This window comes from Megalops cyprinoides, chromosome 16 (assembly GCF_013368585.1).
Source record: "Megalops cyprinoides isolate fMegCyp1 chromosome 16, fMegCyp1.pri, whole genome shotgun sequence".
NCBI classification, from domain to species: Eukaryota; Metazoa; Chordata; class Actinopteri; order Elopiformes; family Megalopidae; genus Megalops; species Megalops cyprinoides.
The window spans coordinates 13,211,435-13,228,612 of NC_050598.1; the positions used below are offsets into that span (position 1 = coordinate 13,211,435).

The window sequence follows — 17,178 nt, forward strand, 5'->3', positions numbered from 1 at the left end:
CAGTGTCATCATCATAAGCTCAGAGGAGGAGAAACAAAAGAAAGACTTTACTCCAAACAACCTCTTTATTACAATAACCTGCGTGGACAAACCTGCCAAATCCCGTTTGTAGCGGCGCACCACTTCATCCCCCTTATGATGTGCCAAATGATGTGCTCTTATTTGAAAAGCAATACAGAGAGACGAGCTCACCTAACACAGTCGTAATTCATGCAAATGGCTCGTCAGCATTGATTTCTTATGACAGGATATATCTGTGTGTGGTTTGCTAAAGACCTTCCTCGTTTCCATGCATTAAAGAGGAAAATTACACCGGTTGCCTGTGAAAGTGGGGAGCTTGTCTGAAAGGGCGGTGGGTGGGAGTGGGGTCAGGGGGCACGCCTCTGCGAACAAGCAGGACTGACAGACCGAAAGAGAAATACAACAGGGATAAGTTACCGGGGGGACAGATAATGAGGACTGATAGACTCCGCGGGAAAGATCGATACCGGCCACAGACGGTATGAGGCGGAGGACAAATTGCAACATTATTCTCTGGTCAAATATGTTTTACAGACATGAAGAGAAGGGGGCCCAATCTAAGCAGACAGAGGCATAACGCTACGAATAATCTGCGGCAGGAATATCAGGAGTTATGTGCACTCCATAAGAAGCGCCATCCTTCCAGCGGCTGCAATCTAAATGTCTGTGGAAGACGGAAAGCACCTGAAACATGCAGAGACGACACCATTAGGCTGTGAACCAGCACCATATTTTACCCACACTGGGATGAAGGAGGTTCAGTCCGTAGAGTACTTCATGTTTATCAATTACTGGGGGAAGAGTATATTTAGTCTACTTATTTCCCTATGAAAATCATATACATAATGTATACAGATATTATTTTTTGTATTATGTATATACAGCACATATTTTTTGTATTGTGTATACATATTTATGCCCCCCCATGCGCCCTTTATCCAACCCTGTTTTTTGGAATCTGCAGTTGTGTGTATCAGGATTGTTTCACCACGGTACTGTGAATACAAACATTTAGTCCCTTTAATCCGACAGAGCCTATACAAACAACCACTATGAACCCCTTAAATATGCACCACCTAGTTTTAGTATCATTAACTAACCCAGTAATTAAAATAACTGTGATTCCACAGGATCATGATATCACTTGATTTAAACTTGTCAACAGCGTCTATTTTAATTGGGAAACACACCACATTTTCAGTTGGCAGACCTCCAATCTGAAAAGGGAATGACCAACCAATCAACCTGTGTCTGACCATATCTTAAAAGAGTTAAAAGTAAGATTATAAATCTCATGTTATCATAGCCAGAATGAGGCAGGTTTAGTCAGGTAGAAGGTAAAAGCTGTCAAAGACACCTGATGTGAACATATTTATTGAATGGCTTACTGACCAATCAGATACAACTTGAACAAGACACTCTCTCTAAATTGAATCTGTTCATTTTCTTGCCACAAAGGTTATTAAGTAACCAGATCTTTGGACTGCGCATTCCATGACAGTCCTGCTCTTAGACTTGGAGATTTGTTCTGAGGCTCATGACAATGGAGTCTTTCTGAGCAGTTGTCTAGTGAGGTTTCTTCTACTGTATATTTTAGGTGTAGTGTCAAAGTATTCCTCTTCCACTTTTTTTCCTCCTTAGCCCTGAGAAACTGGCATACTTCATTCTGCATTCACAAGTGCCTTTGTTGCTCTGTGCTAGAGAGATCCTGGTTTTGTTTGTCAAGATATTTAGGTCAGATTTCCAAGCCTGGTCTTCCTTGCTCTGAAGCCAGTTCTGTCTGTCTGCAGCTAACCTTTCCACTAGGGTCTTACTCCATCCACTCAGAAGCAGATCATTGTTTCTAATTAGTAAGTGGCTGCCTGAATTTGAAGCTGCTTTCCCAGGCCCGGTACCTAATCTTCTATCAATCTTATTCTTTACATTTCTCTCCGTTTTTGTAGATTTCGGTAGACTTTTTCCTTCTTTTCATTAGAGCTCTTTACTGTCATCCTTTTCAGTTCTCACCTTCACAGCTACAGCAGTACCCTGTCACTTTTCTCTAGGTGTTGGTGGGATTACATCAGGTTGACTGCTGATGTCATAATAGGCTTCTCATTTTGCCTTGATTTTCATTCTCACAGCCGACTCCCTTTCCTCGACAATAAGGACAGACTAAGGTTTCAGTCATGATAATTATTCTCTGCTTCTCCTCGGGCCCTCGATGGAACAATGATCCAACAGATGATCACATGATCCAGCTTTAAGTGCCAAAATGAAGTGGCTTTGTAAGATGACAATTGCTCATCTTGTGACTGGATTTCTCTGTCAGCCACTAGATGTAGCCGTTTCCCCTATCAAAAGATTCAATTGATAACTGCTATGGCAGTGCCACAAGAAGACCTTTTTTCTTAAAACCAATATTTTTCTCACCTTATTTAAAGTCATATCTCATTTAAGGACTCATGCAGGATACTAATGTTTTACTATGATAAGGTTCACTCAAGAAAATGAATTATGGACGTTCATATTTTAAGACTAACCAGAGAATATATTTGCTTAAATGAATCAATTTTGTACAGCAGATCTCATTTAGATGAGTAAAAATTCTGAAGTATATCACTGTGTTTATTGACTATATCTTTGCTATTTGATTGTACACAGACGTAAGATCTATGCTTTTTCTGTCAGCAGATGAACATTGTTTCTTAATAGTTTAGAAAAAAAGAAAATATTTATTCAATTTTTTGTCATTGCTTTACATTTATTTTATTAACCCCATTGTGAATGCATAAAGACAAACCCACTATAATGGCAGATGCTTTGTGGCATCGCAATGATGTTTTTTTAATATACAGGAATCATTCTCAATGATCCCTTTCTGAATGGGAAGAGGATGTGAATCACTGACAGCAAACCTCTTCCAAACAATGGAGATTCATGGGAACACCTCTAAAAATCAGCAGCGACACCCTACTGGATGTCCCCTCTCCTTCTGCCTTTCTGAGACCCTCGTCCGACAAATCCATCCCTCTTGCCATCACCATAGTAACTCCAGTCGTAGCATTAAGTGGCTTCAGAGGTACAGCCTTAAATAGTCAAAATGGAGCCCTCGGGAGTCACATGCTCTCCAGCAGTAACAGAAACCTAACAGGCAGTAATTGGCCATCATGCTACAGAGCCGTATAACTACATTTCAAATGGCGCCACATCATTAAAATCTGTGCAACACTGCAGCCATTGGCCATGAAATGTCTGCACCTGTGCAAAGGCTTTAGAAACTAACTTTCCAGGTTTATTGATTCATTCATCACTTTTCTTAATCATCTACTGAAGTTTTACTGAAAGAGCAGTTACTGTCATTTTCTCCTCAGATAATTTAATACCATACAGAGCGATTCAAACAGGGAGTAAAAGTGACATTTGTATATTTAGTATATATAGGTTATAGTATATAGGTTGTTAATATTGTGTTGTGTGCCATTTTTTGAATCTGCTTTCTATTATCTTGTAAACATGACAGCACAGAAAATCAAAACAGATTTCATCGCTGAACAAAAAGCCAAATTTAAACAAAAAAAGAATTAGCAATGACACATTAAAAAGGTCAAGCAGCTATTTAGGCCTCATCAGAACAACAAGCAGGATACTGTGACACCAGGTGGACTTACTCATGCCTGTTCTAATAGCTCTTGTCACATCTTCTCTTCACATAAGCAAGTGAAGTGCGAATCTGCCCATGAGTTATTATCTCTCCCGACTGTGTCATCGATGCGTTAGCTGTTTTCGCAATCTGTTGCCACGACGCTGCGAATTGCAGGTTTTAAGTTACAGCTCCGTTCTGAATCACGGCTCAACAGTGACACGTGTCTATTTCTGAGGCCGAGGCGAACTTCCTCTATAAACTCCGGGAACGCGGCCGCAGCTTTCAGCGGAGTGCCGGGAGAGACGGACGCGCATCCATCAGAACCGTTCCTGACAGCCTCCGGCATGCTGAGGAGCAGGGGGTTTGTCCGAAGAGCAAAACCGATCATGAGCCGCAACGGAAAGACAGCTCTGCGGGGGCTTTACCTATCCACCTGAATAAACTGCGATACTTTTTTACCATCATAATATTCCAGATTCCAGCCAGGATAAACAATCAAAGAGAAGCCACACAAATAAATGAAACGAATGAAAAGCAAACCAACACTTTTGCAGCAGTGCGGCATGAATAAACATCACAGATGCTGTTGATAACAGGGCTAGGACAGCTGAAACAACCCCAAGAATGTTATTGTGCAGACCCCAGTGATTTTCACTGATGACATTTTAGATGCAAAGATGCGCTAATCAATATTAGCTGGGATTTGAACTGAGGACAGTGATTGTAAAATCCTGCGCATCTGAGCATCTGCGTTCACTTAGGCATCCTATTCACCTCTGTTACTATGTTTACCCGACTCATTCTGGGCCTATGAACCGAGCTCTGGCTCAGCAGTGGCAAAAAAAGTAGGAGTAGTTTAGAATGCAAACCAAGACATCCCATGTAATGGGTGAGATAATGATCTGACTCATAGACCCAAAGTTAAACGTGCAGCTCTCTCATACTTTTGTATTGATCAACACAAGAGAGCTGGAACAAAAACCAGGAATGGAGTGCAATGATTTTTTTGCTCTAGTGGTGAAACTAAAATGTGTGAAGGAACGCAGCGGCAGTGTAGCATGGTGGTAAGGAGCAGGACTCGTAACTGAAAGGTTGCCGGTTCAATTCCCTGTTGGGGCACTGCTACCGTACCCTTGGCCAAGGTACTTAACCCAGAACTTTCTTAGTAAATATCAAGCTGCTTAAATGGGTAACATGTAAAAAATTATAACCTACGTACGTTACTCTGGATAACAGCATCTGCTAAATGACAATAATGTGATGCAAAGGAGAGAAATCCCTCAAACAACATGCACCTGACTGTCCACGCTCAAACACACAGGGACGTACGCAGCACACAGGCCCTCACCGGTAGCAGGGTCCACGGTGCGCTCGATCAGGTGGTCGTCCTGGTGGACCCACTCCCCGTTGCACTTGAAGTAGATCTGCGTGGCCGGGGTGGAGCGGCAAGTGAGGGTGACCGGCTTGTTCTTCACAATGTACACGTCGTCCGGCTCCACCAGGAAGTGGGGCAGCAGGTCCGAGAAGGCTGCCGGGAGGGGGTTCGTCACTGTGGCCACATGCTGGGAGTCTGTCGAGAAGAGAGCGGGACAATAGGTTTCATGAGTAGGAGTAAAAATGTTTTTTTCTAGTTTTTTGTACATATGTGTAGAAAACGGGATAGCTCCTTATTTTCATACAATTCATTTTTTATGAACAGAAAACTAAATAAATGGAGTCAAGTCATTGTCTGCAGCAGGCTTTTGTCAAATATTACAATTTAACATTTATGCAGCTGTACAGTGCTTTCTCATCCAACATTCTCTAATCAAGCAGAAAAAACTGCATTAATTAATGATTATTATTTATGTCATTATTATTTGTGTCATTACTAATAAATGAATGATGCCTTTTTCCCAAAAATGCCCCCTAAATTACCCTGTACATGTCAATACACCAAATTACAAACAGCCAACACATCAATTGATCACTGTGATACTTGGTGGGCTATATATGCTTATGCACTGAAGGTTACTCTAGTCATACTACTAGTATTAGTTTAGTCTTTAACTCTTTTCATTACAGTCCTTCTCAATACAACACCACTGTAAGAAAAAGGTCTGGTGAGTGTTCTTGTTAGAGAAATCGTATTTTATGGAATGTTGATGTTTTGTTTTTGAATGGTAAGAGAATGTGCACAGGAAAAAAATGCATCCCTCACACACACACACACACACACACACACACACACACACACACACACACACACACACACACACGAAGGTACACTGCACAAAAGAATTACCTCACACAAACTGAACATGCAATTTTTTAGCATTTTTATTCAGTGTTTCCTAAATTCCTTTCTGTAACTTTGTCCTTCTTTGGTCTTTCAAACTTAATGTCACAGCCAAGCAGCAAATGTGCATACAGAGGTCGCAGTGCAGATATAATAGTTGTGTTTATATAAAATATACTCACCAGAAAGGTGACATTGAACACCTTCTATTGCAGTATTACAGTGCATTGGCTACATATGTAAAGCACTGCCATTTTAATCAGTCATTTTTTTAATCAGCAATGTTTTGATTATTCAGACCAAGTGCTTAAATTAGTATCTGTGATGGGCAAAACGCCCGACTAAATTGTATTCACTATCTTGTTGCACTCATAAAAGGGACGAGGACCTCACGCCTCATGCCAAGCAAAGTTTTGCATCAACTGTGCATTTATGTTCAAGAGCAAAGCGGTCACAATGCTCTGATGCAGCACCTGAATGTACCCTTTTGCTAGCCAGCTGGGGCTTTAGCTCTCCTCTACTTGTAAGCAGGACAGGGAGGGCTGGAGACCTCGCTGCGGCGAACCCCTTGCTGTCACAAGGGCAGAGTTGGGGGCACACGGCACAACACAGAGGAACGACACCCTGCTCTCAGACATCACCGTTCTCCACAATACCCCCGCTGTGGCAGACACACACCACGCAAACACACATAATCCAGGAGCGCTCATTGCCCACACTTAATATAAAGACTGAAGACACTGTATTGATGATGAAGAAACCCAGCAGGTGGCTATCAGAGTCAAGACATGAGTTTCAGTGTTTCTTTCCTCCCACACACTTGCAATTAAGACGGAGAGACGTCTAACGAGAAAAAAAGAAATTAAAGTTAAACTACACAGTTCCACTCAAATCTAGTTAATTGAACAGAAAAAAGCTAGATAATGTACTTTTTTCTCTGCCCAGAAATTAAGAAACAATTCTCTTTAATAACGACATTAAAGAAATATGACAGCATCATTAGAGTGATGTTCCAATTAGAAGAATGGAGTCAGTATTGCACATCCTAATGCTGGACTGGTTTCAGAACAGAAGTGATCATTTCCCCATGCCCTTCACCCATCCATCTGCCTAACAGTAAGCAGGAGGGTGGGGGTATGAAGCTATGACTTTAATTTGTCACAAGGAAAACAATATACTGAACAATCGGCACCAATTTGATACTTTCTTATATCCTGTTGAGCCAAATATGTACTGGGATTTCTAAACAGGTACAGTGTTTATATCTCCTATGACTAGTACAGGTGTAACAGCTACCTATGGCTACTGCCCCATGGGACATGACACGTTCGGATATCATGGTTAGATTCCAAATTTGTCTAAGAAATCTCCTAAACAGAAAGTGTGAGAGAAACTGGGGATGAGGCTGTACATCACATGTGGTTTAGGTCCTCCTTGTAAACAATTTGGATCAGTGATTTTTCTGTGTCAACGACACTTCCTTATAAACATCAGATATGGCAGAAATGTTTCTAATGCTTAACAATGACATCAGTAAAATTCTGTTTTGATCAAAACATTCCTAAGCAATGATTCTCCAAGTAAATGTATGCATGACTTTAGACACCCAGACTGCTGATATTGAGGACTATAATTGCCATTAGGTACTGTAGGCTTTCTATTTCTGCAGCGTATGAACAATTACCATATTCAGATGTATTATGTCTCACATACACACACTCTCTCTCTCTCTCTCTCTCTCTCTTTCTCTCTCTCTCCCTCTCTCTCTCTCTACCCCTGCCATCATCATAGCATAGGTGAGAAGCTGATATAATTCTGCAGGAACACACATGTTCCATGGTGTCCCATTAGCTGAATGCTGTTTGCTAACCTGTCGCTGTGTTGCTGCTGGTGGAAACAAAGACCTTAAAACTGTGCGTTTTCCCATTGTCATTTGACTTGAACAGTGAGTTTCTCTAAGGAACACCATCTTGCCAAATAATGTCCTACAAACTTTGATTATTTTAATAACTCAACATACCAAAATGAAAGTGTCCACTTCTAAACAATTTGGGACACATCTCCTTGTTGACAAGAAACAGAAAATCCTGAATATTTCATGGAAGATTAGCCTAGTAGATATTGAATCTCCCTCCTTTTCAGTTGTCACAAATCATTTATTCTCAAGAACACTCTGAAGTTAGAGCACGTTCTTTAAAACTCCTGAGCACGTGTACATGACTGTGAACATCTGCCCTTTCAAAACAGCGAGTCAGGTTTCAGTGTTTACAGTTAGCTAACTGGCATTATGAGTCAACCTCATGAGTCATAATTATAATAATGCTAAGAGTAACTATCAGACAAAATTGGAAGAAAAAAACACGTTCTGAATATCACATACAACGATCTGTGATGATGAATACCAACAAAGTGACTCTGAGACACATATTTTGAACGCTTTCCCCCCACTGACTGTGATGTTTTGATATGCACCTTCAAATTCTTGATCCCTGATCCCAATAATGGAAAACAAAGGTCCAGAGAGCAACCAATTAAAACGTGTATGCGGGGCTTCTGTTTGTCATACCTGTTTAGAAACGTGTTGAGACTTAGCCGACGGTGACAGTGAAATGGCCTGCAGATTTTGGCAACACCATTCTCCGAATGACAGATCAGTGCAGAAATCTAATTAATTCTCAGGGTAAGATCAGTGGTGTAAAAAAAAAAAAAAACCCACAAAACTCCAAGCCGGTAGGTAGAAGACGAAAATAGTGTTACGGAAAAAAAAGGGACATTTAGAGGCATGTGACATGTGCGATACAACACAATCAATCAAAACACTAAAACTCATTGTAGTGGCAAAGAGCAATGTGATGAGTCTCTTACAGTGAGCTCACAGCTTTCAGTCCACCATACCACACACAGCTGAGAGTCTATACGTTAAATGTCTGTGAATGATGTAGCTGCTATACCACTATGCTATCAGTCTACCATAGTGGTAAGGAGCAGGAAAGACTTCTGCTGTGCCCTTAGGCAAGGCACGCAACACAGAATTGCCTCAGGATAAAATGTAAAAACTGTACCCTATGTAAGTCTCTCTAGATACGAATGTGTGCTAAATGACAGTAATATAATATAATGTTTGCCCAGGTAATGCTACCTTTAGCCAGATGAAGCATACCTCAGTCATGGGGATACAGACCAGTCACTCTATAGGTCGTGACTGCCAAGGTTATGACCAAATGCACAGTAAACCCTGGCTGGAGCCTTATTCTGACCAATCACTGCAGCTGTGTTGCTATTCGCTGGCTGGGTATAGAAAAACACCCTAAAATGGCAGCAAATTTATTTGGTGTCTTTACAAAGAAAGTATTGCATACTCATAATCAAGGATTCTGAAGAGGAAAATTTAAAAATTAACTCTTAACCATTAAAAAAATGTAAACGGTGTCCATTACTGTCAGACTACTGTATTCACCGGCATTTCAATTTTCTTGGTGACTGCATCTCAGGCATGGTAAAAATCATATCATACCGATATTACAAGCAAATCAACACGGAGGCACTTTTTTTTTTCACAAGCCTGGGTATGACTTAACCATGAGAGAATACATGCAAATAGGCAAACAGGGTAATTGGAAATGACAACAATTCTATGCATAACCATACTGTAATTACTAGTATTCAGAAAAAAACACTGCAAAAGGAGACACGATGTTGGCCAGGATGTTGTCAAATGAAAGCAGGTGTCCGTATCGATCAACAGGGGGGAAAAGGCACGCTTGCGTGAAATGCCAAAGCAAAACCCTGCCCTATCCGTCACCAGGGAGTGGACTAAATCCCCAAATAAATACCCCCTTTTAGTGGAGAATAATATTAATTTACTGCCTGGGAATCCAATATCAGTGACAGGCTTTACATTTATGGTGTCTTATATCATTCCCGGGTGCCACGGGGAGATGAGGCCGCGTCTCCCCCGTAATGAAACAGTGGTGCCGCCGCTGACCTTTCCTGTTCCCCGGCAGTTCATTCGGAGAGCGCCGCGCAGGTCAGGGACAATATAACACCACCCCCCCCCCCCCCCCCCCCACCCGCACAAAGACATTATCCGGCTGGCACAACGCGTGTCATATTAATGTCATCCTTTGCGGCTTCCTCTGTCATCCTCTCGCTGGCGCGCGGGCCCTGCTAATTCATCAGAATGAAATACAGGGAGGCTCCGCGCGGCGGGCGCTGAACCCCTGCTAATGTATCATGTACGCGTTTAACTCTTAATGAAAACTAAATGTTCTGTGTCCAATGAAGGACATCTATCACTTGCCACTACTCCTGCTACAGAACTTTTATTTATTTATTTTATTTCACTCACCATTACAGGATTTTGGCAAATAAATGAAAGGAACAAAATGTTGACCACCCCCTCCCCCCACACACACCCACCCACACCCACACCCACAACTTGTGTTAATATCCCCACCTGTGGTCCACCCGCGGTTGCCCTGACAACCGAGTGGCCCGCGTCTTCGCGGCAGCCCTGTGTAATTGAAAGCTGACATATGATAATACCTTTCTGACTGCCATTACAGTTTAAAGCACTCTTATTTGGTTTGGTCTCCCACGGGAAGCGACCCGTTTAATGGGGCTTTATCGTGATGATGGGCATTAGCACTGCATGGTGACCTTTTCCACTGCTTCAAAATGAAGTAAGAAAAGCCTTCCCTGAAAAGCGCGAGACTGAACCGCGCTCTCCTCCTAGCAGGTGCATTATTTATGACATTGTTCTACAAACTGCGAGGACCTGCTCTTGGAGCTGGAAAAAACGAAAGAGGTGAAACACAAACAAAATATTTAATTACATTTTCGGATAGCCAGCCTCTCCAAGGCTCTGGTAAACTAAACTAAACAGGGTTTCTGTACACATGGCTGCAAAAAAAAAAAAAAAACGTGTCCACATCTTGTGGTAGACCGATTGTACATCATACTTTAATTCAGACGGTATGGACATTAGTTCAATAAACTGGTCACACCTCTCTGTGTGATGCCTATTCAATGCTTTTCAGTTGCACTTCTTGTAAGGTTATAAACTGTACATAAACCTATATTTATAACATATTCCAATCAATTTTATGTACCAGGAAAACAACAGTGTGCATAATTGATGACTGTGCATAACATGATGAGTCCCAAATCAGGAACTGCTACTTTCAGTTCTCCGCTAACTGCAGACGCTGCTGTGATTTCAAAGTCAAACCGACGACTTCTTCTATTCACATTTAGTTACAATTTATGCAGAAAACAGGTTTGCCAATGCACAATTTATCAGCCATACACTAAGGTAAAGATGAAATAAAGCATGCTTTTATGTGTCAGATACTCAGAGAAAAACATTTATGACATATTTTTATTGGCTGAATTTGGATGTTTGTCCTTTAATTAATTAATTAACAAACAATTGTGTGCTTCAAAACTATAAATAAGCGTCATTGGGATAATTACCTTGGCTTACAATTTTGCCAGATTTTAATAAGCAATAAACAAAAATTAAAAGGCCATCGTGGAGATCTGTATCACTGCTACTGTGTTCTACCAATTAATAAAGACCCCAATGATCAAGGTCCATGTGGGCATCTGCCGAGTTCAACGTCAACGGCATGCTTCTGCTCCTTTAAAGCTACTTATGGTGCTCCTTCCTCTTTCATGAGGCTTCAGGATGGCTTAGCATGGCCTCAAACGGTCGTATGTGCCCCACGCTGGCTGCCTCTCCTCTGTATGCAGCTGCGGTTCTCCTTGCCTGACAGTCCCTTTATGGAGCCTTAATTGGGTCATGCGAGGCTCTGAATCCAAGTCGTTCTGAAGGCTTGACAACATTTAATCTATCCGTCGCCAAGGCCGGCCACTCGGTCGTGTTTGGACTATTAGAATAAATCCAATCATATGGCTTTCACAGGCTTCCGTACTCATGGGACACATGCTACGTATGTCTCTACGGCAGCTGCTCTCTCCCGGGTTTGAGTCGGTCACAGACAAGTAGCTAAATCAAATTAACTTTGATTTCCACGCTTAACCCTTGGCTTTTAAAATTGTCGCTTGTTATTACTTCAAACAAATGGGAAGAATCACAATTTTGGTAAATGGCCTAGCACATACAGGTAAATATAAGACAGACGGACAGAGGGAAAGAAAATTTAAACTGCGTGTTAGGAAGTCGCGTAAACAGCCTACGCATGACATCAGGAAGAAAAAAAAAAAGCTGTGGGAATGACTGTGCTACTGACGTGAACAGGTCCTTTGTGCACTCCGATTCACATCACTACGAGAAAAATAACTAAGGCAGATGCAAAGACACAAACACAGACCCAACCTGGCAAGCCTCTGTCAGCCTCTGCCTTTTCTTGAGCATCAAAAGAAAACAGGGTGTGAATTCTCAGCAAAAGCCACTTGGTGACCCTCAGTAAGGTGGCGATGCCTTCAGCATCTATGAAATGCGCTATATACATGCAAAGCATTGTTATTGAGATATATTTTTATTCCTTTCTTAAGTACTGTCCTGCACCTCTCTCAAATGCCTCTGCAGAGGAAGGGATCATACTGGTTAGCAGCAGCTGGTTGCTTTCCGACAGAGAAGACCAGTTGGTTGCCAGTTTCCCGCAGCAATTCGGGGGAGAAGTACGCCAGCTGTCAATGTGCTGACTCACACACGCTTTCCAGTGCACATTTGAGGCGGAGAACAGATCTCTGCTATCCAGCCCCCTTCCTCCCTCTCCCTCTCTCCCTCTCTCTCTCCCTTTCACTCTGGTCTGCAACAATCCTAATATCTTAAAATCCTACAGGGATTTCTTCAACACCTCACTATCCGACCGACTTGAATCTAATGGAGTGGGATTTTACAATGCACACAATGTAATATACAGCTGCTGGAGCATTTTAAAAGAAAGTAGTGGAAAAAGATCTAGATTGGGCCTTTATAGGTCCATTATTTAAACTGAAGAGCACAGTAAAAGGGAGAGAGAGAGGCTGGCCCTGTTGCACCCAAACAGCCCCACTGCATCCCTTGCCCTTTTGAAGCCAATTAAATTCTTTTATACCAGCACTGTCCCTGAAGGAAGGCGTCATTGAGCAATCGCTGGGCATAATTTACATCACAATGATGAATGACAGCTATAACATGTGTTTTATTACACCATCAGCGCTTTACAACGTCTTTAGCAATTAATTTAATTAAAACCGCTGTCCAGAATATTAAACCATTTCATGTTTCGGTGACTTAACAACGTATCCACATTGGTTTTCAGATTAAAAAGCTTTGCTCTCGGAATGTATTTTTTTAATGGATTCCCCCCCCCCCCCCCCCAACCCCAGTGTAATCATTTTATAGCCTTTCTTCGTCCCTTTGGCAAGGAGAAAGATGGATCTTGCCCCGTCTTACATATTAGAACATACTGGTTGAGTGGACAGAATTTGGCACACTGTCATCAACAACACATGACTGTTGTCAATTGCGAGAACCAGAGGATGGTGGACGCTGTTCTCAGTAATGTAATCATCTGGGCCTTTGACTAATGTATGTCTTCCCCATCATTACAAATATTAGCTCATCGCTGAAGCTCCAAATCACTCCAGTTTCCACCATCTCCTGAAAATCTGCTGAAGCAGCAGCAGAGATTTTTTTTTTCCTTCCCTATCCCATCTCTCTTGAGCCTGTATTAAAATCAAACAGGCATGTTGATGTTTTTTCCTTGTTTGTCTCCTATGTTTGGTTTTTATATCATTTGAGAAGGAAAGCATATTTGTGCTTTCATAAGCTGACAAAAGAAATTCTGAATCGGTTTAGGTTTCAGTTTGTTTTTGCTGTTTTTCCTTGTCCCCCCCCCCCCCCCCCCCCACCGGTTTGCACAAACACTTGTGTTCGCCAATAAACACAATCTGCTTCTTGACTAGAGGCCTTTGCAGAGTGGTTTACACGATCCCAGTGCTACGCTAGCGGTGTTTGCCTCCCTATCGCTGCACATGCAAGAGCAGACTGATGGCAGGTCACTGGACCTGTGCCAGTGGGGTAAGCCAATGCAGGTGGAAAAAAAAAGCCACATAAGTAATCCGTACAGCAGACTGATTCAGCACAGAATGAACGGTGAAGTGTTCTGGTAAAGTAAATGATGTTTCATGTGTGAAATTAACACAGAATTCATAGCAATCAGAAGCCATTTTAAATCTGTGTACGGAGTGTTTGTTACTGTATGAGGATGATGTGGTGAACATGGATCAGTAAAGAGCTGATTTCATGGCCAACTTCAGGTCTGTTCAGCAGTTTTATATAAAGCCAAGAAATACTCATGCAGACTCCTGTCTCCTGTATGTTAACTGACAACTTGATTGATGTCCTTCACTTACAGAAACAAGCATGAACATGTACATGCACATGCCCATTGACATGCACACACACACACACACACATATGCACACACACACGCCCACATACACGCACACACACAATGCTGTCTATGCAGTATAATTGTTAAGAACAAAGAAATACATAGTTCTGTCATTTCAGAAAAAAACACATATATATTTACAAAGTGAGGAAAGAGAATCAATGTACAACAACAACCTCTTAATCCACTGACAACTATTAAACAGATGGAGCACCCTGAAATATGAATCCTACAACTGTGTATAGGTACAGGTATGCAGAAGAAAAGGGGAAGTCTTGTTGGTTACAGCAGTGGTGTCTGTACTGGTTTTCACAGTGTAAACAAGTGAGACGCCAAGGAACTAGCTACTACATCATTCCAGAGGGCATTCATCTTAAAAAAGGACATTAGTTATCCTTGCCTAGTGAGCATTGCTTTTGTTCATACCTATAAAGATTTTTTTCACCATTCCTAAAATTTACCACATCAGAAAAGTCAAACTAAGGATGGAATTAACGATAAGCCTCAATGTTTTGGGAGCAATATGGGGCATATGAATGTTATTGCACTGTGAATAGTAATGTTTGCTAAAAACAGCGAGCACACCCCAGAGAGAGGAAACTGGAAAATGAGATTATGGATTACTTAAACTCAAGGAGTGTTTCAAAGATAGACATTACAGGAGCCTTAAAACAGGAGCAGACTGTGGGATGGAGAACACAACAATTTAGTATAAAGTACATGCATTGTTGCCTCCGACAGCATTCTCTTATGGAATATGGTGGAATCTGATTAATGATATGGAATATCATTACAAATCGTCTTGTGCTGTTGCTTTTCCCCCACTGACTCTGGGATCGCCGGTTGTACACCAGTTGCCTCACCACACCACCCCCTGCACATTGTGGGGGAGTGCTGAACACACAACAAATGCCACGCTTTTACATGCATTCCCACAGTGCACTGCAGGAGGGCAAACGGCAAGCAGAGGACGGGTGCATCTCCCGCTGACATCATCTGTGCAACTCACGCTGCAGGTGCCCGGTTGCTAGCGGGTGCCGACGAGCAGTGTGAAAAGGAGACCCTGGCCAATGTAACCCAATCTACTGACGTGAGGTGATGGCGCCACGTTCTGCCACTGTGGATTCCAGGTCATTAACAGCTCACAACACGGCCCAGACTTGAACTTGCACCACTTGGGAGCCTTTAAAGTTAATTTTCAAACATTTTCATTTATGTATTTATGTATTAATTATTTTTATTAGGAATTACATGGAAAAATGAAACAGCAGTGCAATCTGCCCACAGAGCTTTTGAAATGAGACTACAGCTGTGTTATGTGACAGTAAGGTGGTCACTTGCTCAGATAGCACAACAACTAATCACATTCCACATTAATACCAGATGCCTTATTTGCATATTTTCCCCTGTTAAAATAAATAGCTGGCTATCACGACGTACTGAACATACCGTGCGATAAGCATTTCATTTTAATTGAATACCGAAATAATCACAGTGCAACGAGTGAGGTCTCAGTGTTTTTAAACAAACCATTGCTAACCCATTTTTTGTATTGACATTCAGAGACCCTTCTTGCAAAAGCATTTCACATAGAAGGTGAAATTTGTATTAATAATTATAATCAATGCACTTTGGTTTTATTAAATTATTTGAGAGTATACCATACGCTTCTTAATTAATAGATCAGTAAACAGGACAACGCCTTATTGGTTTTCTAACCACCCCTATCCTACTGTGAAAGGAGAATGTTTTATTTCCTCAATACTTTTCTCTGTAAATCATTGAAGTCTACCTCACTGATTTACATATAAAAAAGTTCACTGTAGAGCTAGTCCAAAATTAAAGCCCCAGGCTACATGTATTATCTGTGTGTACCCACAAATTTGTTGCCAAAGGTTTCCTAAGAATTTTCCTACCTTAGGGCACTGTGTGTCGGAATGTTTCCTTGCGGCTGAATAATGCTACTGCAGGGGAAAAACTCTAGTTACAATTCTTTTGGACATTGGAAATCACACAATGTGAATATCAAGAGTGCTAGAGTCACGATTTTACAGAATCAGAATTATCAGGGAAAAATGTCATGAAGTAAAAATGCTACACAGGTTGTGCAATTACAGTGCAATTTGCTAAAAATGCTTTTTTATAAATATGTTGATCTTGAGCAAAGCAATTCAAAGGAGCATGAAAATGGCTGATCTTGCATGTTTGGAAGACTTGGCTACATCAGCATTCAGGCTAGAGAGTCCTCAATTTCAGATTTCATTGTTGAGAGAACAGAATGGCTAATAAGTCTCTACCAATTACAAGGGAAAATTCTCTTAAATCGTGGCAATGGCCTGGGTTGTTTGCTAACAAGATCAACCTGCCACAGTCATAATATCCCTGGATATGTACAGCTACTATCATCCTTTGGCTTTTTGGCTATAACCCCACTTCAGTAGAAGCCTGTAGAAAAATTGCAATCACAGCCTTGTTTAATTTGTGCAGTGCTGTCTTTCGTAGTTGTGGGGTCTGTATACTGGACAGGAACACAGAAGACCCACCACCTGAGGAGCTACCTATACAGTCTCTGAATGACATCACATTATAAGGCACCTGTAAAACATGACAATTAACCAAGTAGTGGGGTTTTTTATTCCTTTATAAATGCAATGTACAATGCTTAAAACATGTCTACAGTTTGCATTTAATTCCTTAAGGAGAGAACACAATGGCACCCTAGACTTCTAATTTTTGTTGAGGCGTGCTTTGTACTGGCATTCGTTTAGGCTAAGACTGTGCGAATCCCCCTAAGCTCAATTGTCGTGTCACATAAACATGTCCCATGCACAGCACTTGCAATTTGC

The 17,178-nt window shown here is 41.5% G+C and overlaps 1 protein-coding gene across 1 annotated transcript in view; it reads right to left on the reverse strand.

The window, feature by feature from the left end:
* unc5a (unc-5 netrin receptor A) overlaps positions 1-17,178 on the reverse strand; it is a 182,422-nt gene that overhangs the window by 75,531 nt on the left and 89,713 nt on the right. The window contains exon 2 of the mRNA XM_036548715.1: positions 4,995-5,216. Within this exon, the coding sequence (XP_036404608.1) occupies positions 4,995-5,216 (222 nt within the window). The remainder of the gene's footprint in view (positions 1-4,994; positions 5,217-17,178) is intronic.